The sequence below is a fragment of the Carassius carassius genome, chromosome 5 (assembly GCF_963082965.1).
Source record: "Carassius carassius chromosome 5, fCarCar2.1, whole genome shotgun sequence".
Taxonomy (NCBI): domain Eukaryota; kingdom Metazoa; phylum Chordata; class Actinopteri; order Cypriniformes; family Cyprinidae; genus Carassius; species Carassius carassius.
Genome location: NC_081759.1, coordinates 20,769,597 through 20,795,018, shown reverse-complemented (window position 1 = coordinate 20,795,018; position 25,422 = coordinate 20,769,597). Strand labels below are relative to the sequence as shown.

Below are 25,422 nucleotides of genomic sequence, written 5' to 3'. Positions count from 1 at the left end.
GTATGGAGACGTTTAATGTCCCCGAAAACCTCTGTACTCTCATTTAGCCACTTGTTAGGTAAAGGTTTAAAAAACAGTGGACAGTGGACCAAGATGTGCTAAAATGATAAAGCGTTTCTGACTTTTGGCTGACAAAAATGTCATCCTTTCAGCTCTTTATTATACAAAATATACTGGTCATTGAGCACATTTTGAGACCACAGACTTCAGTTTCGGGGGAAGTTGTCATGGTGGAACCTGTCATAAACAGTCTATTACGGGATTTTTAAAATGAGAGTACAACAACAAATCCTGTTATCCTGTGAAACAATGTTAAGCCACTGTTAACACCGTTAAGTTCAAATCGGCTTGAATAATATAGTTGATTCTAATCTAGTCAGAATATCTTTCACATGTTTTATTGTGTTCACTTAACCAACAAGTTGTCATTTATGAGATGCTTTAATTCAAAGTGACTTCCAGTGCTCTTGTTACAGGGGCAAACCCCAAGAGCAGCCTGGGGTGAAGTGGCTTCTTAAAGCCTCAGTGACGATGTCTCATGACTTTACAATTACAATTAATGAGTTTTTACCCCTTACATGACCCCACAATAAATAAATAAAATAAAATGGATTTAGCAGTATTTGTGTAATGCTTTTGTGTTCAATATTTATAGAGCAAAGTTTTCATGTAACTGGTTACCTAAAGAAAAATAACAGACAGATCAAGTTATTTAGTGTCCAACAACTGTTATGCAGAAACATATTTTATATTTCCAAATTTTTACAAATACTGTTGAACTGCAACAAAAAACACATAATATGCTTAAATAATTATTATATTACTATTTTTAATATCATCATATAGATTGGCTTCTAGTATTGAAAGTAGAGCCCGGCACGGACCTCAAATTTAGGCCCTAGCTCTGCCCTGGCCAGCCCCTTCTCCCAAAACAGCTTATACTACTGTTTCAGTTATTAAAATAGTTCAGTTTTGTATGTAATGAAGTGATTTTATTTAGTTTCTTATTTATTATTAATAAGTTAATTTATAAAAACATTTGGAGCATTTTTTGTTATATATGTAATATAAGCTTTTGTTTTTTAAAGTAACGACCAAGCGGCCAGCAGCAGACAGTGAGTTAATCATAGCCTATGTTGGATCAATTTAGCCTTCTCAAATCATCACGACTAGCCTAAAATAAAATCTATAGATATAAAACAGTTCAAGCTAATAACAATGTTTAAACGTTAAACCTGGATAAATGTGCGCTGTATCCAATCATTTGTTCAGAGAGTGGAAGCTGAAGCGCGCTTCAGGACATGGAGGTGCCAGCACGATCAATTGCATTTTTTTCAGTGGAAACAACTTAAAATACGCCATCATTTTTGTTCATAAAGGTAGGAGTAATACATAATTTGAGTAATACATATGTGTGCACTCACAATATCAACAAAACTTTGTGCTTTTATAAAATAAAGAAAACAAACATGAAACGTCTCGGTCTTGAACAGGAGCAAATACATATATAATACAAATACATGCCTCACAAACATGACAAATATATCTATAGAAAGCTTAGAATGTGTGGTAACACATTCATGGTAATTACTTTTGCTGGTGCTTTGCGGCAAGCTTTAGTCTTTTTGAATGTGGAACTCTTCAGCTGCAGTGATGGCACTTATGCTGCTGCGGCGGGACGCTAAACACCATCGAGCCACTCTTGACAGTCGTGGTAGCACGGTTTCGTGTTGTTTCCACCAGGGCAGCAAAATAATTTTCATCACTAATTGATGGATGTCTTTTAGGTCATTTGGGGATTTTCCTTGAAATAGCATAAGTTAAAGTAGAATTTAAAGAGTTATTGAATTTTTACATTGTAGCAAACAGCTGTTCTGTTCTGCTTTGCAGTTTTCTTGATAGAGAGTCGCATTTGAGGAGCTTCAGGCTGATACTGAAATTTAAAATTGTGATCACCTTATGCATCCTTAATAATGGAGGATTCAGTGCAAATTTGCTTTGCTATATTAAGTACTTTAAGTGTCGGGCTAAAGCAAGCTTCATTTGCTAGTGCTCAGGATTTTATAAGTCTTAACCCATCCGTAAATATTACATTCCTGCACTGTTTGTACTGCAAACATGAATGATAGCTCAATTTACAGTGTCTTGTGCAGAGATAAGTTACAGCTTTTCTAAAAGATCAGGCTTGTATCTCGTATCTAGAGAACAGAATATAACTTGGGGCTGGACTCTTTTGATTTGGGCTAAAAGCAACTATGGTCGCAAGTCTGTTATTACCAACATAGTTTAATAATTAGGTGATTTATGAAAACATGCAGTAGTAGTTTTAGTTCTAACTGTGGTTAGAATTTATTTTATATATCCCTAACCCTAAATATGTTACATTTACGTCTAAAGCAAAGAAAATATTTAGCAATTTGCAATTGGCAATTTTTTTTCTATAAAATGTATCTAGATGTTTTCACTAGTAAAGTAAAATAATACATTTATAGTATTTAACATATTTCTCTGTCTCTGTATCTGCATTGAAATGTCTTTCCTCCATCCTCAGCATCCTGATCCTGAGCTCTGACCCTAAAAATCTCAAGGCCCCTCTTTACCCTGCTACTGGCACTGCTTCACCCACAGAAGATAGATGAGCCTGGGAGGTGAGTCTCTCATTTTGTAATATATTTGACAAAGACCCAATATCTCAGTCTGCATTGTTCTTTCTATCTCACGCTTTTGGATGTTTTCATATCTCACTTAAAACATACTCAAACTCAAGAGCTAAAAATGCAAAGTGAACAGATGGACTGAAGAGACTCAGTGTCACTGAGTGAGAACTATTAAGAAAAAGAAGGTTTCTGTATCTTATCCTCACAGTTTGTAGACTAATCTCTAATAGATATTTTCTAGAAAGCTCTGAACGCAGACAGCTGCCATCTAAGGTAGTATCCTGCCCATTATCAAGTTCAAGTTCAAGTCTGCTTTATTGTCAATTCTTCCACATGTACAGTACATACATACAGAGAATCGAAATTATAACAGATAACATTAACATTAAAGCCTAAAAATCTAGATCAAATATAAAATGTAGATACAACTATACAATAAGGGAATGTTAAAAAAGACATATAATAAAATTAAAAATAAAATTAAATAAAGCAGCGCAAGGCAAAAGGCAGATAGAGTGCAAATCAATGAAGTGAACAACAGCGCAGATAAAAGGTTTTTTAGTGCAAAAGCAAAAGCTTATTAAGTCTGATTAAAGTGGTAAAGGGCTCAAGAGCAGTTATTTTATTTAACTGACTGATGAAGTAGTAGAATGGCGTCAGTTCCATGCTGAATGAGGTAGTGAGCAGACCAATGCTGCACAAAGTGACTGGTGCATGTCATTGTATATTAGTGGGGGGGATCTGGGGGGGGGGTTCATAGTTCAGTGGTGACTGGGGCAGAAGAGTGGGGGGGGGGCAAGTTCGGGAGTGAGTTCAGCTTCCTGACAGCCTGGTGGATGAAGCTGTCCTTCAGTCTGCTGGTCCTGGCCTGGAGACTCCGCAGTCTCCTCCCTGATGGCAGCAGACTGAAGAAACTGTGAGACGGGTGGGTGGGATCACCTGCGATGCAGAGGGCTTTGCGAGTGAGACGAGTTCCGTAAATGTGCTGGAGGGAGGGGAGAGAGACACCAATTATCTTCTCAGCTGCTCTCACTATGCGTTGCAGAGTCTTTCGGCAGGACGCGTTGTAGGCGCCATACCACACAGTGATGCAGCTCGACAGGATGCTCTCGATGGTGCATCTGTAGAAGGTGTACATGATGGGGGTTGGGGCTCTGGCTCTCCTCAGTTTGCGGAGGAAGTAGAGATGCTGTTGTGATTTCTTGGCCAGTGCTGCGGTGTTGTCGGTCCAGGAGAGGTCCTCTGTGATGTGCACACCCAGGAACTTGGTGCTTCTCACTCTCTCCACAGTTGCAGCGTTGATGGTCAGAGGAACGTACTGAGTGTGCGCTCTCCTGAAGTCAACAACAATCTCCTTCGTCTTCTCCACGTTCAGAGAGAGATTGTTGTCCCTGCACCACCCGGCCAGGCGGCTCACCTCGCTCCTGTAGTTTGTCTCATCTTTGTTGCTAATGAGACCCACCACAGTCGTGTCACCCGCACACTTAATAAAAAAGGTTGGAGTTGTGTGAAGGTGTGCAGTCATGGGTCAGCAGAGTGAAGAGGAGGGGGCTCAGCACACATCCTTGGGGGGCCCCAGTGTTCAGTGTGATGGTGCTGGATGTGTTGCTGCTGACCCGTACTGCCTGAGGTCTTCCAGTCAGAAAGTCCAACAGCCAGTTGCACAGCGAAGTGTTGAGCCCCAGCTGGATCAGTTTGTAAATAAGCTGTTGAGGGATGATTGTGTTGAATGCTGAACTGAAGTCAATGAACAGCATTCTGACATATGAGTCCTTTTTGTCCAGATGTGTGAGTGCTGAGTGAAGGGTAGTGGAGATGGCATCATTAGTCGAGCGGTTGGACCGATATGCAAACTGGAAGGGGTCCAGGCGGGGGGGCAGACTTGATGTGGTGCATGACTAGCCGTTCAAAGCACTTCATGAGGATGGGAGTAAGTGCAACAGGACGGTAGTCATTGAAGCAGGATGGAGATGAAACTGGAATGATTGTTGTAGTTTTGAAGCATGTGGGAACAACAGCCTGACTCAGTGAGATGTTGAAAATGTCTGTGAAAACATCAGTGAGTTCTGCTGCACAGTCTTTCAGTACACACCCAGGGATGTTATCAGGACCCGGAGCTTTGCGTGCATTGATCCTGCTGAAGGATCTCCTCACGCTGTCTGGGGTCAGCGTCATCACCTGGTCGCCGGGAGGAGGTGGAGTCTTCTGTGCAGTGGTGCTGTTTTGTTGCTCAAAGTGAGCGAAGAAGGTGTTCAGCTCATTTAGCAGAGAGATGTTGTTGTCACAGGTCCTTGGTGGGGGCTTGTAATCCTTAATGGTCTGTATCCCCTGCCACAGGTTCCTAGTGTCTCTGCTGTCACTGAATTGATGGGCTATCCTCCTGGAGTGCTGTCTCTTAGCCTCTCTGATGCCGCGGGACAGGTTGGCCCTGGCTGTTCTCAGGCCCACCTCATCTCCAGCTCTGAAGGCAGCGTTCCGTGTTTTCAGAAGTCTGTAGACCTCCCCTGTCATCCACGGCTTCTGGTTGGCCCGGACAGTGATGGTTTTTGTGACCGTTACATCATCAATACACTTGTTGATGTAGGCAGTGACAGTCTCTGAGTACTCCTGGAGGTCAGTGGTGTTATTGCATGTGGCAGCCTGCTTAAACATGTCCCAGTCAGTTGTGTTGAAGCAGTCTTGAAGAACCTCTGATGATCCTTCTGGGCACACTTTAATCTGTTTGTAAACTGGTTTGGCGACTTTAATGAGCGGTCTATATGAAAAACACAAAGACCGCCGCCGCGGTAGGCCTACGTTCAGCCAGCTATGTCTGCTGTAGGATACTTACCAAGACCATTTTGGCATAATTTTTGTCCATTTAAACACAATACTTCAGAGAGAGCTTAATATTTGCGCGCGTTCTGAGGCGTGGGTTTGCGCGCTTCGTATGCTCATAATCCATCATACGGCATTCGCATTGAACATAAGTGAATGGTTTGTCCAAGGTTTTTTTTCTCTCTCTCTTAATCGCTGTTGTTGTATTGTCTGGGAATCCAGAATGTGCATCCATCAACAGAAACATATATTAACTGAACCCAATTTGTTTTACGCGCTATTTATAAACTGCGGTCCCAGCGCGTGCCGAACCGTGTGTGGTGAACCGAACGGTTCGTTTCTTTTCAGCAACCCGTGCCACCCCTAATAAATACTGTAAAACAATAAATTTTTAATTACACCAAAAAAAAAATTAACATTACTATGAAATTGAACTTGGATTTATTTCTTCATTTGAGCTTTTTTGGGATTGCTTTTTCCATGTAAGATACAAGCCATCCTGCCTTATAATTTGGTTGAAACGAAGTGTTTTAGGAGGAGGCATAATTAAATCTGGATCAACCGTTGGGCCTGGAGTGCACATATGATGCCTTAAAGTGCAGTTTCCTTAGGCATCTCATTAGGTTTTGAAACAGAGCATGACATTCTCCTTCACTGACTGAGTGAAATCTGTCCTTAAACACCAGACTTTCGTTTCTCTGGTCAGGACAAAATGTCACTCTTAATATAACATGTTTTCTTGTACTGTGGAGTGATGGTAAGGATGGCATTCACTTTCATTTCTCCCTCTGTCCACCATTGTCAGGTCAAGTGGGTCTATTCCAAAATCATTGTCCAAAATGAAGAAAAAAAACATGTTTTCTTGGGAATATTGTTTGAATTGGAATTCATTTCCGGTAGGGATTTTTTATGCACCCATTATCACTTTCCACTCTGTTTGTTTCAGTTCTCTAGCTAACAAGAGCCAGTTCCTGAATAACTTATAAAAGTATTAGCAATTCTATGTTCCTCTATGTGTTGTTCTAAATGCAACAATTAGTTTATAATTCTTAAGTTTTAGCATCTGTTCTTGACTAAAGCATATTGGTGAATGTCGGTTTACACCTTTTATAAAAAATACATTCTTAAATTCCAATACAGACATTTTAATTTTGTAAAGGGTTTAAACTGCAGTGACCGTATTAAATGCAGCTGTTAAAGAGCCTGTGATTGATTTCAGCACAGACATGCTTTTAAACTGTTTCTTATTTAAGTATATTTTGCAATCTTGAATTAATCTGCTCTATCAGATTCCAGCTGGATTTGACTCTTATCCTCAGGCAATCCTTTTGATTTTCATTCTGCTTCAAGCGCAAAAGGTCGGGTAATATTTGTTGCAATTGCAACGGCTGTGCATTGTGTTATATAAATAGTGAGAAGAGGAAGAAGCAGTAGAGACCGACCACACCATTGTCATAATGGGGGTGTTGTCACTATACAAAAACCCTTAAATCAGCTCTTATGGGGAGATCCAGTAGATTTTTACCGCTTGCTTTGTGTCATTGATTGATTTATTATTTCTTTTATTGTTTTCCCCCACTGTGAAACATGTCCTGAAATCTCAAGTGGGAAATTAACATTTTAAGAAGGGCACATTCTTGATTTAACTTTGATTATGTAGAGTTCTTTGCAGGCTTGATGTTTTTAATCATGTAAAAAGTAATCTTGTTTAAAAGGTTGACCCAAAAATGTAAATTCTCTTCTTCTCATTTTTTTTTCTTTTGAAGTAAAACACAAAAATTCATTTTTTAAATATCTTCTAAGTCTTCTGAAACAATTATCTATGAATACTCAAATTAAATTCTGTTTCTCATACAAGTTGGTTTTATGAATGCAGAACAGGAGGGGTTTGGACTGTTTTCAAGATTTGTTTAATGGTGATTCGCCTTCTTTTTAAAGCTTGAAAGGCATTGGAATTGTTTGGAAATTAGGAAGTAGAAAATTTTTCTGAATATCTCCTTTTGTGTTCCACAGAAGAAAGTCATACGGTTTGTAATGACAGTAAATGATTATAAATGATAAATGGTGATAAATGATCCCAAGAAGTGATTTTAGATAGGAAATATGTGAACAACTTTCGTTTCTGTAAAGACTGTATGGTGAAGTCTGAGTATGGAATGATATTGCGGACATTATTCAAAAGGCATTGCAAATTGTATTTGCAATTGCGTTTTCAATTTGTGGACGCATAAAATGTGACATAATCCAAACGCAAATGCAAATCGCGCATTACCGTTTTCATTTTCGATTAAGTGAACGCACAGTGTCTGCCAAATTTAAAATGGAAATGCAAAGTCCGTTTGCAATTGTGTTTTCCATATCTTACGAGCTATGAGCCTGTCATATTTAAATAGCAAAAGTAATTACCACATTTGCCTTTTCACTCTCTCTGCACTGTGCATGTAAACTGCCAAAACTCAAATGGAATCGCAATACCTTTTGCATTTGAATTTCCAACGTCTACACGGAAACCTGTCAATCAAGTGACAGGGGTGGGGCCATTTTATTGGGCGTGTTTGCATTGGGAAGTGAAGATCGTACTAAAATGTACCATGTTTTTACTAGGGTAAATATAAGTTAACGATAGTGTTTATAATTAAACCACAGTAGCCACAAATGTACAGTTGTCTGAGACGTTATGAAATGTTCTTTAATATCATGAACCATAAAATGTAGTCAGTGTTCTGCTATTGTTTATTTTCATAATAGGTAAACACAGGCCACACGTTAAGATGGTCACAGATCTCGTGCTGATTCAGTGTAGCTTGGTAGCTCAGTGGTTAGTGACTGTCATCTCTAATGGCATACCGTCTTTTAGCGCATGTTCGAAACCCGGGCCAACACAGACATTCTTTATTTTTTTTGTTTATCCTACTAACTTCAGCCACCAAACGGGCGATCATACAGTGAGGAAAATTGCAGTAGTCAAGGCGAGCTGACATGTTATCAAGTACGCTGCTGTTTGCAGAATTACCGGACCTGCGTCCTCGCAGACATAACACTCCCGAGTCGAATGCACAAAATCTGAACTACTGAGGATGCAAGTCCGAAATCAGCGGCTGAAGTTAGTAGGATAAACAAAAAAATAAAGATCGTCTGTGTTGGCCCGGGTTTCGAACACGCGCTAAAAGATGGTATGCCGTTAGAGATGACAGTCACTAACCACTCAGCTACCAAGCTACACTGAATCAGCACCAGATTTGTGACCGTCTTAACTTGTGGCCTGTGTTTACCTATTATGAAAATAAACAATAGCAGAACACTGACTACATTTTATGGTTCATGATATTAAAGAACATTTCATAACGTCTCAGACAACTGTACATTTGTGGCTACTGTGGCTTAATTATAAACACTATCGTTAACTCATATTTACCCTAGTAAAAACATGGTACATTTTAGTACGATCGTCACTTCCCAATGCAAACACGCCCAATAAAATGGCCCCACCCCTGTCACTTGATTGACAGGTTTCCATGTAGACGTTGGAAATTCAAATGCAAAAGGTATTGCGATTCCATTTGAGTTTTTGGCAGTTTACATGCACAGTGCAGAGAGAGTGAAAAGGCAAATGTGGTAAGTAATATTGCTATTTAAATATGACAGGCTCATAGCTCGTAAGATATGGAAAACACAATTGCAAACGGACTTTGCATTTCCATTTTAAATTTGGCAGACACTGTGCGTTCACTTAATCGAAAATGAAAACGGTAATGCGCGATTTGTATTTGCGTTTGGATTATGTCACATTTTATGCGTCCACAAATTGAAAACGCAATTGCAAATATAATTTGCAATGCCTTTTGAATAATGTCCGCAATATCATTCCATATCTGAGGTTTGACATTAATTAGATAACTGGAGTCATCTGAGATTCCTCTGTAATAAGTGGACAAGGAGAGACTATGAAAAAGCAGCAGAAACTATTTTAAGTAACCTCTATGTTGGATTAGTATTGTGAAATTTAGCTACATATGCAAATCTACACTGGTAAGTGTGATGTTTTCAAAGAGATCCGATCTTTCTCACAGGTATTGTAATCGTCCTTTTGCACGTCAGTTGATCTGTTAATGTTAAATCATCTAAGAGTTTGTTCACCTGGGTTTGCATCTGATAGATCAGCAGTAAGGCTGGAGGAAGATTAAAAAAATCACTTCCAAGTCTTGCAGTAGGTCAGGTTGAAAGAAAATAAAACAATACTGATTTTAAGGCCATATGTCATGAAGGCTATCTTTTTCTAGTGACTACTTTTATAATGAAGGTTGGATTAACAGGGTTTTACCATGTAGCTCACCAAAAGTTAAAAGAATTAGCAATGCATGAAAGTAATTTTCTTCATGCTCCTTATAGTTCACTGCCTCCAGTCACTGGTTTAGCCAGTAAATCAAATAATAAGGAATAGTAAAGATTTTTGTTTTAAGTTATCACTAATATATATATATATATATATATATATATATATATATATATATATACAGTCATGGCCAAAAATATCGGCACCCTTGGTAAATATGATCAAAGAAGGCTGTAAAAATTCATCTGCATTGTTAATACTTTTGATCTTTTATTTAAAAAATTCACAAAAATGTATCCTTTGATACATAATAAGAATATAAAATGGGGGGAAATATCATTATGAAATAAAGTTTTTTCTCAAATACTCGTTGGACACAATTATTGGCACCCCTAGAAATTCTTATGAGTAAAATATTTCTGAAGGATTTTCCTATTCATATTCACAATTTTGAGCATGCCAGCGTGGTTATAAACATGAAATTATCCAGCCATGGTTTCCTGTTTCACATAAATATAAAGAGGAGGGAAAACAAAGCCCAAAATCCCTTAATCAGCCATCAAAATGAGAAAAACCAAAGAATATATTTCTGATGTGCAGCAAAAGATAATTGAGCTTCACAAATTAGTGAAGTGGCTTTAAGAAAAGCGCTAGAGCAGTGAAAATTCCCATTTCCACCATCAGGGCAATAATTAAAAATTACCAATCAACATAAAATGTTACAAAACTGCCTTGAAGTGGACGCGTCTCTATATCGTCCTAATGTGCGGTGAGAAGGAGAGTTTGAGTGGCTAAAGACTCTCCAAGGATCACAGCTGGAGAATTGCAGATAATAGTTGAGTCTTGGAGTCAGAAAACTTTAAAAGAAATTGTCAAACAGCACCTACATCGCCACATGTTGTTTGGAAGGGTGGAAGATTCTCCTAGCTCATCCAAAAACAAACTAAAGCATATTCAGTTATCAGACATGACTGGAACTTTAAATGGGACTGGCTTCTATGGTGAGATGAAACTAAAAAATTAGCTTTATAGCAGCAAACACTCAAGATGGGTTTGGTGAACAGAGAGATGAAAAGTACCCCATGTGTACAATGAAATATACTGCTGTATTTTGATGTTGTGGGGCTATATTTCTGCTGGAGGTCCTGGACATCTTGTTCAGATACATTTCATCTTGGATTCAATCAAATACCAACAGATAAAAAATCAGTAAGTGACTGACTCTGTTAGAAATCTTATAATGGGCCATGTTTGGAACTTCCAACCGTACAATAATCCAAACACAAACCTCAAAAACAACACAGAAATGGGTCTCTGAGCTCAAAACCAAGCTTCTGCTGTGGCCATTGCAGTCCTCTGACCTGAACCCTATAGAAAATGAGAGGAGAGGAATGTACTGAAGAGAAGAAGCACCAACATGGAGCTGGGAATCTAAAGAGTCTGGATTGATTATGGATGAAGGAATTGTCTCTGATCTTCTATAACCTCATCAGGCATTATAGGAGAAAATGTAGAGATGTTAAATTGGCAAATGGAGGTTTCAAAAAGTATTGAATAAAAGGGTGCCGTTAATTGTGGCCAATGTGTATTAGAGGAAAACATTTATTTCATAATGATATTTCCCCCCATTTTAAATTCTTTTTATCCAATGAATGGATACATTTTTGTGAATTTTTTAAATGAAAGATCAAAAGGATTAACAATGCAGATGAATTTTCACAGCCTTCTTTGATCATATTTACTAAGGGTGCCGATATTTTTGGCCATGACTGTATATATACTGTATATAAACTTAAAAATACAATATTTATATAATATATAACTTTCTTTTAAATACTGTTGTTAGTCTGAATTTTGCAGCAGTTGTGTAGGAATCGTCATGGGTAGAGTGAATGTCCTTGACCTGCTGAGTGACTGTAACATCGTTCCTCATTATTCTGACAAATAGAATTATTTCAGTTGCTATGAGGGTTTTTATTTTTTTAGTTAGTCACAGGTCAGATTTGATTTGCCGAAGGCAGATGTGAGTGGGTGGGAGGAGGGTTAGATCTATACCATTGATTGGCCAAATTAGAAAAGTATGCTAATGTGTCTTCATTTACGTCTTTTCTCAAAATGTCCCAAGACACTGTTTGAAATGAAGGAGAACCACGTCATTTTAATAGACCTTCCTGGAGGGAATAATAAACAATTCACTACAATCCTGCACATGCTAACGGACAATTCTATATATGCAATTCAGCTGTTGTTAGGAGAATAAAAATGGCATCTGTCAGCAGATTTTTTCAATGTTGTAACAAAAAATAAACATTGTAATCATTAAATGTTAATAAGGTTGCTTCAAAAGCTTGAATTTTTCATCTGATGTGATACTGTGCTGCCTTTGAATTCAATCTGAAACCAGTTTCCTTAGTACATTCCCTGCTAAATCAGGGTGGAATAAAGCAAAGTTGACTAACATAGCTGTTTATTAAAATATATCACAAATAATGATGTGACGTTTTCAGTGGCCTCTTGTAGCTTCATGGGAAGTCAGAGTGATACTACAGTGGGTTCTGTTCTTATTCACTTGGCATAGTAAATGCACAGCATTGTAGATTCAGCTGAGCTTGCTATCTGTCATAGTGTGACACCATCTGTCAGTGTGTCCAGTGTAAAGTGCTTTAATAGGCCTGAATCAGCAAACTAGTGGGTGAAGTTTGACTGGTTTTGTATGATGCTTAATAGCACGTTCCACCTATTGACAGGAGCACTCAGAAAGGCTATTGTGCATCTCTCTCTCTCTCTCTCTCTCTCTCTCTCTCTCGGCCCAGCACCCCTTTACTCTGGCTGCCACTGTTCTGTCAGTTTAATCTGGCAGTGGTAATCCTGTTATAGGAACCATTCGCTCAAACTCACCATGCTGTTTGTTTGTGTATTATAGTTTTTTACTGGATGTGTGTGTATAATCAGGCATTTGGTAGAGACTCCTACATGAAAAAAAAAAAAAAACTGATGGACAGTTAATTTTGTGTTGGAGTTGACTAGAGCTCATTGTGTGTATGATAATGCAATATGCTGATCCAGAGTCACTCTTGTTTCATGCTAATTCACTTCCAGCCTTGAAAAGCCACTCAGAGACTGTTTTGACTGATGTCATTGAGCTGCTGTTTAAATCACTCTCGTTGTTTCTATAGAGTAGACTTCAGCTGCTGTGAATCACTAGCTGTGTTTCCATCCACCTATTTTTATGCATATTTTGGATTATCGCTTAAAAAAACAGCTGGATGGAAACACCAAGATGTGCATAAATAAAAAAAAATTTGCATTAAAAACGTATGCTTGTAGTTGAGTAGGATGAACTTTTTATCTGATAAGAAAAACTGTGCATAAACTACGATGGAAACACATTTACCGAATAAATTCGACCATGCACATTGAAAAAGTAATGTGACTGTGCTATGAGTTGGGATAACTTGACTAACCAGTGGATCGATCTTGTTCACAGCATCTATATGTTGTTTTGGTTGTTCTGAAATGGCTGAGAAAAGTCTGTCATCTAAGTATTTCTGTATAATTCTCTTACATGACTGCGTTCCCAAACAGCAGCATCCACCTCCGAAAGCATTGACATCAGTAATTTATATCATATATGAAAATGATTATATTCAGTGGCTTCTCCTATATTCTTAGTGATATTTAGTGCCACAGTTTACCACGAAGTGATGATTTTGTTCTCTTTGACTCGTTGGATGAAAACTGTGCTTTATTTGCATATGTTTTAATGCGATATTCCAGTTTTGCACAGAAGTTTAATTTGTATCTTTGGATAGAAACATAGCTACTGTGTTGTCTGAAATACAGTGCTGCCTTGAACATCCAAATCCAACGAACAGAAATGGCATGTGCCAGAAAAAAAAAGAAAATTATAAAAAATAATCATTTATAATTTGATTTTTTAATTTTATTTTTAACTTCATAATCAATTTACTTTTATAATATATATATATATATATATATATATATATATATATATATATATATATATATATATATATATATATATAATTATGAATTAAAGTATTTTATTAAATTATATATTGTATCATATTAACATACACTACTGTTAAATGTGGGGTGGATAAGATTTTTTTTTATATATATTTTTACTTCAGATGTGCATTTATTCAAAAAAAAAATTGCTGGGCAGCAAGGTATCTGCCCTCTGTTATGAAAACAGTCAGTGTCTTTATCCAGGTTTGAAAGCAGGATTTGTCTACGAGCAGGTGAGTCCCGTCAGTGATCTTGAGGCAATGGTTCATTCCCTGGCCTTTCTGCCACAGGACCGCGGGCTCTAATGAATTGCATTGTTTGTTTGCAGCCAAACAGCAGTGTGTCTTTATTCACAGGCTGTCTGACCCACACTCCCTGCCAGCTTTACAGACAGGAGCAGCTCCAGTCGGCTGTGGGTGTGGATGAGTGAGCGTGTCTGCTGAGTTTGGCTAACCACCCGCAGATAGGTCTGTAACCATAAATCTTTTCAGTTCTGAGGGTGGTAAAGGTCTTAACTCATCAGTTTCCACCTCCTGGTTTGTTGCACAGAGATAGAATTGAGGGAAAAACACACATGCTGCAGTATTGTTACACATAAAATTTGTTTTCTCCTGTACTTAATCAACATCTTTGTCTTATTTTACTAAAATTAAAATATACTTAAAACAAGATACATTGAAACAATAAAACTTTATATAAGTTTTTTTTAACTATTTAAAAAAAATAGTTCTCACAAAGCATGAGTACGTGGCTTCAGACGACATGTAATAGTCCATGAGTATTAATTCTGGTTTATACTCGACATATAAATCTATATATGACATCATCGCTGTGTTGGAGGAAGTTTGCTTTGAGTGCACGTGAACTCATTTCGCATGGCAGTGTGCATGGCAATTTTTGTAACTTTCCGTGCAGCTCCGCATCCAAAGATGCATGAGTTCAGGGCATCTCTAGCCGAACATGCACATCTGTGCCAGCATTTGTGTGAAACAGAAGCAGTTTAATGTGAACTTTAAACTTTTTTTAAGCTTTTTATTTGAAGTATGTTTTATTTTTGTTGTATAAAAATAGAATTCATTTAGATACTATTTATACACTTATTTGCTTAAAGTTGTCCTGTGTTTGATGTGAAATAAAGCCAATAGTTTATTGATTGTTGAAACTGATTGTTTTAATCGGTTTCTACATTAAGAAATTATTAATTCATCGACTCATTCATCATGCGAGAAGCATAGACTGTAAAAAATATGGACAAAGCGTCTGTGACGTCACCCATAGACTTTCTGAAGAACGGGTTTGAAGCCGTTTATGGGGGGTATGGGCAGCACCATCTTGGAAAGTCTTGGGAAATCCTAACCCCGCCCACCTTCTGACGCAGCACGCTTCACTCAGCTCGCTCTGCAAATTCGGTTATCTCTGTGTATATTTTAGGCAACGAAATATGTTATAAAACACCATACTAACTATTTTCGTTTTCATTAAAAGAAATCTTAAACATTATAGCCACACAAATGTGGTTCAGGCAACGCATATTGATTATATTCAACTACACATAACGTTTGCCTATTTATGAAAAAACAAAATATAAAACACAAACCTGCCTCTTTTCATTTTAAATATAATATAAAAAATATTAAACATTTTATGGTCCAGGCAATATGTGCATTTGTACTAAACAACAGATTTTGCAGTAAACAACATTACAGATCATCTTCGTTGTATTAAAATTTAAAATGACAAAACTCAACCCAGTCTCTTTTTGTTAAATTTCAGTTTTATCAATATTAGCCATTATAAAAGTATAAGTAAAAGGTATAAGAAGCTATACAAATAAAGCAAACAATTCAGTTAAACATACAAAGTCAGCGCTCTAGTCTAACCATACATCGGTAAAGTTAAATAGCTTATAAAGTTATGAAACTTCCCCTCAGCCAAAACGATTGCCCAGGGAAAAAATTATAGATTTACGAGACCAAAAATCGCCCATTAGATATACACAAGATGAATTATATCTCATGTTTAACCACTACAGAGACGCCAGAGTCCGCGGCATTGGCGGCAAACTTTAGAAGGTCTAGCCGAGGAAAGACTACATGAACGCCGAGCGCCCGGTCATCGCTGGATCAACTGGATAAAATTTTCATAAATCTTTAAATAAACCACAGATTTGAGCTTTAAACAACTACATTCTCGCCTGAAAACCTCTTAACACTACATTTCATAATACAGAAACAGTAGTATTATATGTCAACTGTATTAAAAAATGGCACTTCTTGTTGTCATTCTCCGTGGCGCTGCCTTGTCAGCTGTCAATGCGGTGCGACAGAAAAACATGGCGAGTGTGGAGAAAAGACAAGTGGACACGGAAAATAGATGATTCAAATGTGAATGGACTGAACAGTTTTTGTGAGTGAGTGAATGGTACCATCTTTATTATGGAATACACATATTGGTTCGCAGTTCACAATTTTAACGTACAAGTTTCATGATCTGAGATAAAATATCTGTTGTTGCTTTCACTATGTCAATAAAGATCACAAAAACTCACATTAGACACTTTTAACATTAAATAAAGCACATAATCTTTACCTGAGATTATCACTGTCATATTTTGTATGTTGTTCCTGCTGTGACGTCGCAGGAAAATAAAAAACATTTCTAAAATAGAATTCCAGGGTCACTTATTGTCACGTGTCGCTGTTGTGGGTGGGTAGGACATAAACTACAAAGAAAAGATACTTTTTATCGTGTTGCATCTGATTGGGACACACGGTGCTACAGTTATTGAATATTTTAAAGGCTCTGTAATGGAGGGGCTTGCGAATGCGTTTGTGAATTCATAAATTTTGTTATAATACTACAAACTTACAAACTAGATTATTTATAAATGGTTATTATGGCAATGAATGTTAATTATGCAGAACTTTAAGGCTTAATATAATTTAAACAAATGAGTTATAATAAAATTCACCCCCTCACAGTTGTCATGAAGGGCAAAATTAGCTATATAGACCAAAATAATTTTTGAACCAGGCTGTAAACATGTTTTTTTTCTGCTGTACAGTTGAGCATTTTAACATGAGGAGTCTATGGAATTGACTCCCTTTTGCAGCCAGTCGATGAATTACAGTTTAGTCACTTCCTTGTTGGCTTCACAAGAGTGAGCAGGAGGTTGCTGCTCGGTTAATAGTCAATTACATAATAATAAATATATACATTTTGAAAGTATAAATTGAAATATTTATTTGTTAACTTGTATTATAATCTACAGTACGTGACCCCGTTATAGCCTTTCCCTGATGACGTTCCAGGGCTTTCCAAATTAGTGATTATTCTCAGCGAAGTCCACTTCAGCGGATATCCCTTGCTTATGGAGTAGGGAGCAGTGAACACATAGGGACCCTGTCAGTCGGAATGCACCTAAAAAATGCATTCTCTGAAAAAGAAACAGAAATTGCAACAACAACAAAAATCCCTGTTTGTGATGTATATCTAACTTTAGAATATGGTCATGCAGAATATGTGCTTTATAAGTACTAATAAACAGCCAATATGTTATTAATAGGCATGCTAATGAGCAACTAGTTAATAGTGAGAATTGGTCCCTATACTAAAGTGTTGTCAAAATGTTTTTAATTGAACATTAAGAGACAACATGAATTTGTAATAAATGTAAAAATGTGCACCAATTAAAAAGATGTCTTTTTTTTAACTTTTATCATAAATCTACAGTGCTCCTTAAAATTAAAAATTGTCAATTTCATAGTGACGTTAATATATTATGCAGTTTAGCCTCTCAGATATTTGTGTTCTACTCAATTTCTCTTCTTTGATGTTTACATGGTTTACTGGGATTCAAAACAATGACACTTATTAATTTTTCTTAAATCTAAAACCACGGTTCATCGTCTCCTCTCATCGTGCTTTCTGAGAGCAGCAGTAGAGACTTCATGCTGATTTGTCGTTGTGGGTAAGCCACAGAGTGAGACCTCCGCTGGGAACTGTGTGGGAGAGAGAGCTGTGAACACCCTGTGATTAAACCTGCTCCTCACACATACTGATACTACATGTGTGAGGACCTTGTGTGTGTGTGTGTGTGTGTGTGTGAGAGAGAGAAAGAGAGGGAGAGAGAGTAAAAAATGGCATGGTGTTCTTCTGTATCAGCAGTACTTTTATCAGCTGGCCCAGCTTTTGCCAGCTCCTCTGCTTTCACACGTGACCTTCAGCACGTGTTTAGGCCATCTTCTCCTTCTCCTTGTCTTTTTGTAGCTCAGGTGAGCTTCCACAGTCATGATTATTTTAGACATGCACATCATTAGGAAAGCAGTGCCAAAACACAGACATTTTAGGCATTTTGGACATTTTTGTCCAGGACACATACAGAAAATTAGGACGTATTTGTGCTTGATAGCCGGAAGTTGTTGCTAGACATCAAACTGAATTGGTTTGACAAACACTAATTTAATTTCTATTTTTTCTTATATTGAAACATGTTATTGTAGTAGAACTTATCAAAACAAAGCTAGTTATTATGATCCAGTTAGTCCCTGCTGGTAGATACGCAGACTGCTAATAGACATGGACTAAATACACAAAAGTGCAGTTTAGTTTTCACTGAGCCTTTAAAAATGTATGGTTTATGGCAGTATGCTTGCATATTCCAAGGTGATGTTCTGGACTGCTGGAGAGGAAAGAGTTACACTGTGACTCTCTGAGATGTTGTGTGTGCAAAATCAATAATGGTAAACAATCATCCCTCTGGGATCACATTGTTAGGTCTGTCAGTCCAATGTTGATTGATTTGCCTGACTCACCCATGCCAAGAATCTCTCTCTTTCTCTCTTGTTGGGGTATCTCCAGAAAGGATTCTGGGTGAGTCAGTCAGTGAGTCAGAGAGGAGAGGAGTTGAAAGTTTTCACAGTCAGACATTTTTCTGCAGTCTTTGAACACACCATCCTAATCAGGCTGGAGAGGGGGGTTCACCACAGCAACTGGAGCTGCTGCTTCCTCTGTGTGCTGCCAAAAATAATCTTCCCAAGAAGTATTTCTCTCGTTTTCCTGTTAAAAAAAACATCTAAAAATCCTTGAAACAACATACAGTTACTTGAGAAGCAAATTTGTGCATGTGACTGCATGTAACTAAATTAAATTAACTAAAAATTTTATGTGCATTTTTGTAATCTCAAACGGTATCTATGACTGGTTTTCCAGTAAAATATCTTTAGACATTTACAATGTCAGATGCAAATGAATGTAAAAAATAATTTTAGAATTTGTTTTAAATGTCATTTGTTTATTGAATTAGACATTTTTCTCAAACCATTGGCAAATTGTTGTTCTGAAGCGGTATTATGCCAGGTTTTCCAGTTAAAATAAATAAATGAATAAATAAATACACATCTTTATAATGGGAAAAACTATTTCAAGGAATATATTTCAAATTAATTTAATTTAATACAAAAGATATTTCTCAAAACATTTGGAACATTGTTATGTTCTGAAAATATGTTGTGTCTGGTTTCCCAGTAAAAAAAAAATAACGATAGATAGATAGATAGATAGATAGATAGATAGATAGATAGACAGACAGACAGATAGATAGATAATAAATAAATCAAAATGTAATAAAATAACAAATAAATCAAAACATCTTTAAAACAGTTACTTCAGAAGCAAATCACTGTGAAATCATTTCATAGAACATAATTTTCCTGTAATAAAAAAACAAGATATATTTATGGGAGAAGCAAAAGTGTTATTGTGTGGGTGCTTCTGTGCACCTGTCTTTGGTATGTGTGGTTGTTCTGTCTCAGATCATCAAGGTTGTTGCCCTCAGGATTTTGTACATGTTTTGAACTAGTAGTTTTCAAACCAGTCCTGGAGGCACCCCTGCCCTGCACATTTTGTATGTCTCCCTTATTAGACACACTCAAATCAGGTCTTGCAGTCTCTACTAATGAGCTGATGATTTGAATCAGGTGTGTTAGATGAGGGAGACATGCAAAATGTGCAAGGCAGGGGTGCCTCCAGGACATGTTTGAAAACCACAGAGAGGGGAGCTCACTGTCATTTCATTTCCTCTTGCATTCCAGCACCTTCTCACGTCTACACCAATTACTGCTGCCTTCTGATGAGTTCGCTATGCGCACTGTCACTTTTGATCACACCTCACAGGAACACGAGCATCATGACTTGTTTCTGACGTGATATCTCTAACAACATGCCATATACTGTCATGAATGGAAACAGACGTCACGTTTGCAGCAGTGACTCATGTTTCAGTAGGCTGTATGCTGCTGCATGTTTATCTCACCTCTCCCCTCTCCTTATCGGTTTAGAGACACTGCTCTTCATTCTAGGTCATCTCAAGTGTTGTTGAATTCCAAATGAAAGTCTGCTGTAAAATGTCACCCATCATAATGCTCCAAAAATTTCTAAAGTTTCGTATTAAGTGAAGACATTTGGACAAAGCTGTGCAAGTGTATTAGTGGTGTGGTAGTGTGAAAAATCACTTATTAACCTTTTCTGTGTAAAATTCTAAATAAAAATTGTTGTTGCCATTACAAAGTAATGCTTAAAATGCAAAAAAAAAATGGATTAATATAAAGTATTCTCTAATAACTAAGATTTTCCCCTCTCTAAACTCCTCATTTGGTGCTTATTGAAAGAAATTAAGTGGTTTGTAGTAGTAATGTTTAGGTATTGGGTAGAGTGGGATCTAGCACGTTTATGCAAAATTCTAGAATTCGTATTCTAGAAGTGCTCTTCATTAACTGTAAGCCTTTCTACTCACCATGGGTGTTTTGCTCATTCATTCTCGTAAGTGTCTACATACCACCACAAGCGCACATGAGCATGGCTTTACAGAAACTCGCTGATCAGATCACAAAGTGCAACAACACCCGGACTTTGTTTTAATCATTCTCTGAGATTTTAATAAAGCACATCTCTCCCTTGAGCTGCCAACATACAGACAGCATGTTACATGTCCCACTAGAGAATTATATATTGGATCACTGTTACACCACAATGAATGATGCATATCACTCTGTCCCACGGGCAGCTTTAGGGCTCTCTGATCACTGTTTGGTTTCTTATAACAACCTACAGGCAGTAACTGAAATCTGCTAAACCTGTATTAAGGACTGTAAAGAGATAAACTCATGAGACGGAGCGGGTTTTACGAGCTTGTTTCAACCTCACTGATTGGAGTGTTTTTGAAGCTGCTGCAAATGATCTGGACGAGACAGTAACATCATAAATCAGTTTCTGTGAAGATATGTGCATTCAGCACTCATTTATCTTACAACAACAAACCATGTTTCACTGCAAAACTCAGACAGCTCTGTCAGGCCAAAGAAGATGCTTACAGGAAGGGGGACAAAGGCTTGTACACACTGGAAAAGGATTAAATTAAAGTATTAAATTCTCTTCCAGTGACTCAACATCTGTGTGGAAATGTCTGAAAGACATCACCAACTACAAGACACCATCCCCCAGCACTGTGGAGAATCAACAACTGGCAGACGATCTAAATGAGTTTTATTGCAGGTTTGAAAAAACATCCCACACCTGCTCTGAACAACTCTCCACAAAACCATTAACACTTCCTGAAAACCCTCTCCCCGACACCTGCACTTCAAATAAGCGAAGATGATGTGCGCCAGGTCTTCTGGAAGCAGAAGAGAAAGAAAGCACCAGGTCCAGATTATGTTGCACCAGCCTGTCTTTGAAACCTGTGCTGACCTTCAGTTTGCCTACAGAGCAAACAGTTTTGTGGATGCTGAAGTCAGTATGAGACTCCATTATATTCTGCAACATCTAGACAGACCAGGGACTTATGTGAGGATCCTGTTTGTGGACTTCAGCTCAGCTTTTACCACTATCATCCCAAACCTCCTCCTGCCTAAATTAACTCAGCTCTCTGTGCCCACCTCCATCTGTCAGTGGATCACCAGCTTCCTGACAGAGAGGCAGCAGCTAGTAAAGCTGGGAAAATTCTCATCCAGCACTCGCACCATCAGCACTGGCGCCCCTCAGGGATGTGTCCTCTCCCCTCTGCTCTTCTCCCCCTACATGAACGACTGCACTTCAAAGGACCCCTCTGTCAAGCTCCTAAAGTTTGCAGACGACACCACACTTATCGGGTTCATTCAGGACTGTGACAAGTCTGCTTACAGACATGAGGTTAAAGAGCTGGTTGTCTGGTGCAGTCTTAACAACTGCACCAGACAACAATAATTGTGGAACACGCAAAACTATTTATACAAATATATACTTATCTAACACAAATACTTAGTTTACATTTCGAATTTGCATGTAATATACCTGTACATACAAAACTGTCTATTGTAATATACCTGTACATACAATTGTCAATCTGTATATTGTTATTCCCTATTTACTTTCTATTTACGTTCTTTTTTTATTATCTGTTTTTGTCATTCTGTTGCACTGTGGAAGCTTCTGTCATGAAAACATATTCCTCGTATGTGTAAACAAACTCTGCAATAAAGCTCATTCTGATTATGATTCTAATATGCACTTTATCAGTACTAATAAACAGTCAGTTGCTAGTAATATTGTAAAAAAAATTGTGAAAATAGTGAATAGTGTTCTCTAATCTAAAGTGTTACCCTTTTTTGTGGTAAGCAATGTTGTGTCACAAATATTTTTTGTCAATTTAGCTTTGGTATTGAACTACCAACCATCAAGCCCATCCCTATTTTGAGAACCTCCTATTATTTTCACAACAATGTGTCACTGTACCCTACTCTACTCTGGCACGGTTTGTATAAGTAGGTCACATGTAGTCTAGTCTAGATAATAGTGCTGTCTTTAACTTGTACCGAATGCACATGAATACCTTCAGGAGCTCATTCAGACAAGTGTTAATGTGAAAACATGAGCAGTCAGCTAGCTTGACAAGAGTTTGAATGCTAGTTCTCTTATTAAATTGATTGTTATCTTATTCAGCTTATTTTGTGATGCTTACCAACTCATAGCTGATGTATGAAACTGGAGGCTTGGGGATTTTGTACAGCTCTTTGCATTTCTAGCTGTTATGTGTGGATAAATTGTAAACTCAAAGTAAAGGCAGGTATAAAGATTTCAATACTTCTGCTGCCATACATAATTGCCTTAATTCCATTGATTTTGACTGAATGTAGGAGCTTTTCACTGATTGGTGCATGTGTGAATATTTTCATATCTTTGTATATCGACTACAGTACAGAGGTACTTGACATGTGGTAGCATAGTAAATGTCACAATGAATAAAACATCAGCTACAACAAGGTAAATGATGGATTTTCCCCCTGTTGATTGTTCAGAAATTTGATTGGAGGTGAACTAGTCTTAATTCATATTAGAAAACATAGAATCTAATGAAGCCCAGACAAGTGCCCCAGCATATTATATTGCTTAATGACATTTTGTGATGTATATTAGTATATTAAAGTATTTCATTTCTTGTGGTATCTCATAAATTCTGTACACCTTTATACAAACAGAAAGCACATCATATCAAGATCAAGTAAAATGCTGTTTTAAATAGTTTAACAAGTTCTGTTAGAAGTACCTTTTTTATGATTTTGTCATAATTTCCATATTAAACATTCTTTATAAATTTTAGTCTCATTTTAATCTTGCTCACCAAGTTGTTACTGTTTAAATGTATATATCTGTTTGTTTGTTTTTTCTACAGGTGGTGCTTGAGCGAAGTCCCACTGGGAGAAGTAATGCTCTGTGTGTAGACTTTCCCCTATTCCAATCATGAGCCACCAGGAGGCGCTGCATGGCCAGGAGTTGGGAGAGGCGGCTGAGGCAGACTTGGAGCGCCGGGGCCCCGAGGGCCAACAGCCCCCCTCATCCCACCGTAGACACCATGACAATGGAGATGGCAGCTCCCGCTCCGGTCGACCCCGCAACCACGGTACAGAGAATAATCACTACCAGTCCCACCAGCAGGGGGCCCCACGCTATCGCAGGTATGAGGGATCTAACGGAGGGACGAACCGCACGCGTGCTGCAAGAAGAACTGCAGAAGAAGGGGACACTCAGCAGCAACCCGTTCAGCAGCCCATACCGAGACCTGCAGTGACACGCTACCGCAGACAGGGAGACAACGAGGCCCTAATCCGAGCTCAGCAACAGAGACAGCGACAGCGGGAGAGGCAGCAGAGAGATGCCGAGAGAGCTGAACAGCACAGACTGGAACATCAACAGCATCTTGTCTCACCTACACAAGCCATGCTGCCCAGTAGAGAGCCGGAGGAAGCTGAGGAAGATGAGGGCGACAGCGGCAGTGCTTTGCCCCGATCTGCCAGCACTGAGAGTGGCTTCCACAACCACACAGACCGGGCAGAGGGGGATGCAGTCATGGTCACGGAAGCAGAGCCTGAAGATGAAAGCACATACGGTATCCCGCTTCGCCCGGAATCAGAGGAGTACACAGAGAGCGCAGAGTCAGAGCAACAGCACGGTGGTCCAGCTTACCTCCAACCCCAATACCCACCTCAGCCTCCACCGCTACCTCGAGAGCCCCTGCCCAATGCTGAGAGGCCCCATGATGCAGAGATGCTAAACCCCAACTACTCTAATTATGTTTACACTCAACCCATATACCGCAGTCCCATCGGAGCAGAAGAGGCCCGTGAAGGTGGAGCAACAGAAGATGAGGCGTACTCTGAGCCCTATGCTGAATACACCCTTCAGGAGCACGTTTATGAGGAAATCACGGACGCACCCTCAACCAAAGCCGAGGGACAAACTCCGCAAAAATGCAGGGCAGAGTTCAGGCTCTTCGATCGTGACCTCTACCAGCAACAGGAGGCTGTTGGGTCCAGGCTCCACCACTACGATGAGCGATCCGATGGAGAGTCGGACAGTCCTGAAAAGGAAGCAGAGTTTGCCCCATACCCCCGTGCTGACAGCTGCGAACAGGATGAGGACATTGACCAGATCGTGGCAGAGGTGAAGGAGAGTCTGAGCTCACAGAGCCTGGAACGTGTCGCCATGGGCCTAGACAAGGACGGGAATGAAAAAGAAGAGTGGCCTGAGTCAGAGTCCCATGGTCAGATGGACGAAATCAAGCCCAATGAGCCAATGGGCGAAAGACAGGGTGTAGAACAGCCCCTTAGAAGTCCCTCAGAAGAGCCAACTCCAGTTATAAAGAGCAGTCGTGAGAAGAGAGATGCAATCTCACTAGCTATTAAGGACATCAAAGAGGCAATTGAGGAGGTGAAGACAAGGACGGTCCGTTCGCCCTACACGCCAGACGAGCCCAAAGAACCCATCTGGGTAATGAGGCAGGACCTGAGTCCTACAGCAGAATCTGACCTGCAGCCGTCTCTGGGGGCTGATGTGAGTATGAGTTGTTCTCATTCTGTTGATGCTCTGCAGTTTATGTTATGTAGCATCATCACTGCTGTTGTTTTCACAGTTTTATTTTTGTAGTAGAACCTTGCTTACAAAGTTTCACTTTGAGGGACAGTTCACCTAAAACAAAAAAATTCTGAAACCATATACTCCTTTTTCCAGCCCATAGGACTTTGGTTAACCTTTGAAACACTAATGAATATA

The 25,422-nt window shown here is 38.7% G+C and overlaps 1 protein-coding gene across 3 annotated transcripts in view; it reads left to right on the top strand.

The window, feature by feature from the left end:
- Positions 1–25,422, top strand: part of LOC132140976 (amyloid-beta A4 precursor protein-binding family A member 1-like) — a 64,300-nt gene that overhangs the window by 18,442 nt on the left and 20,436 nt on the right. For all 3 annotated transcript variants that reach the window (XM_059550094.1, XM_059550092.1, XM_059550093.1), the window contains exons 2-3: positions 2,552–2,648; positions 23,546–25,203. In XM_059550094.1, the coding sequence (XP_059406077.1) occupies positions 23,614–25,203 (1,590 nt within the window). In that variant the 5' untranslated portion in view covers positions 2,552–2,648; positions 23,546–23,613. The remainder of the gene's footprint in view (positions 1–2,551; positions 2,649–23,545; positions 25,204–25,422) is intronic.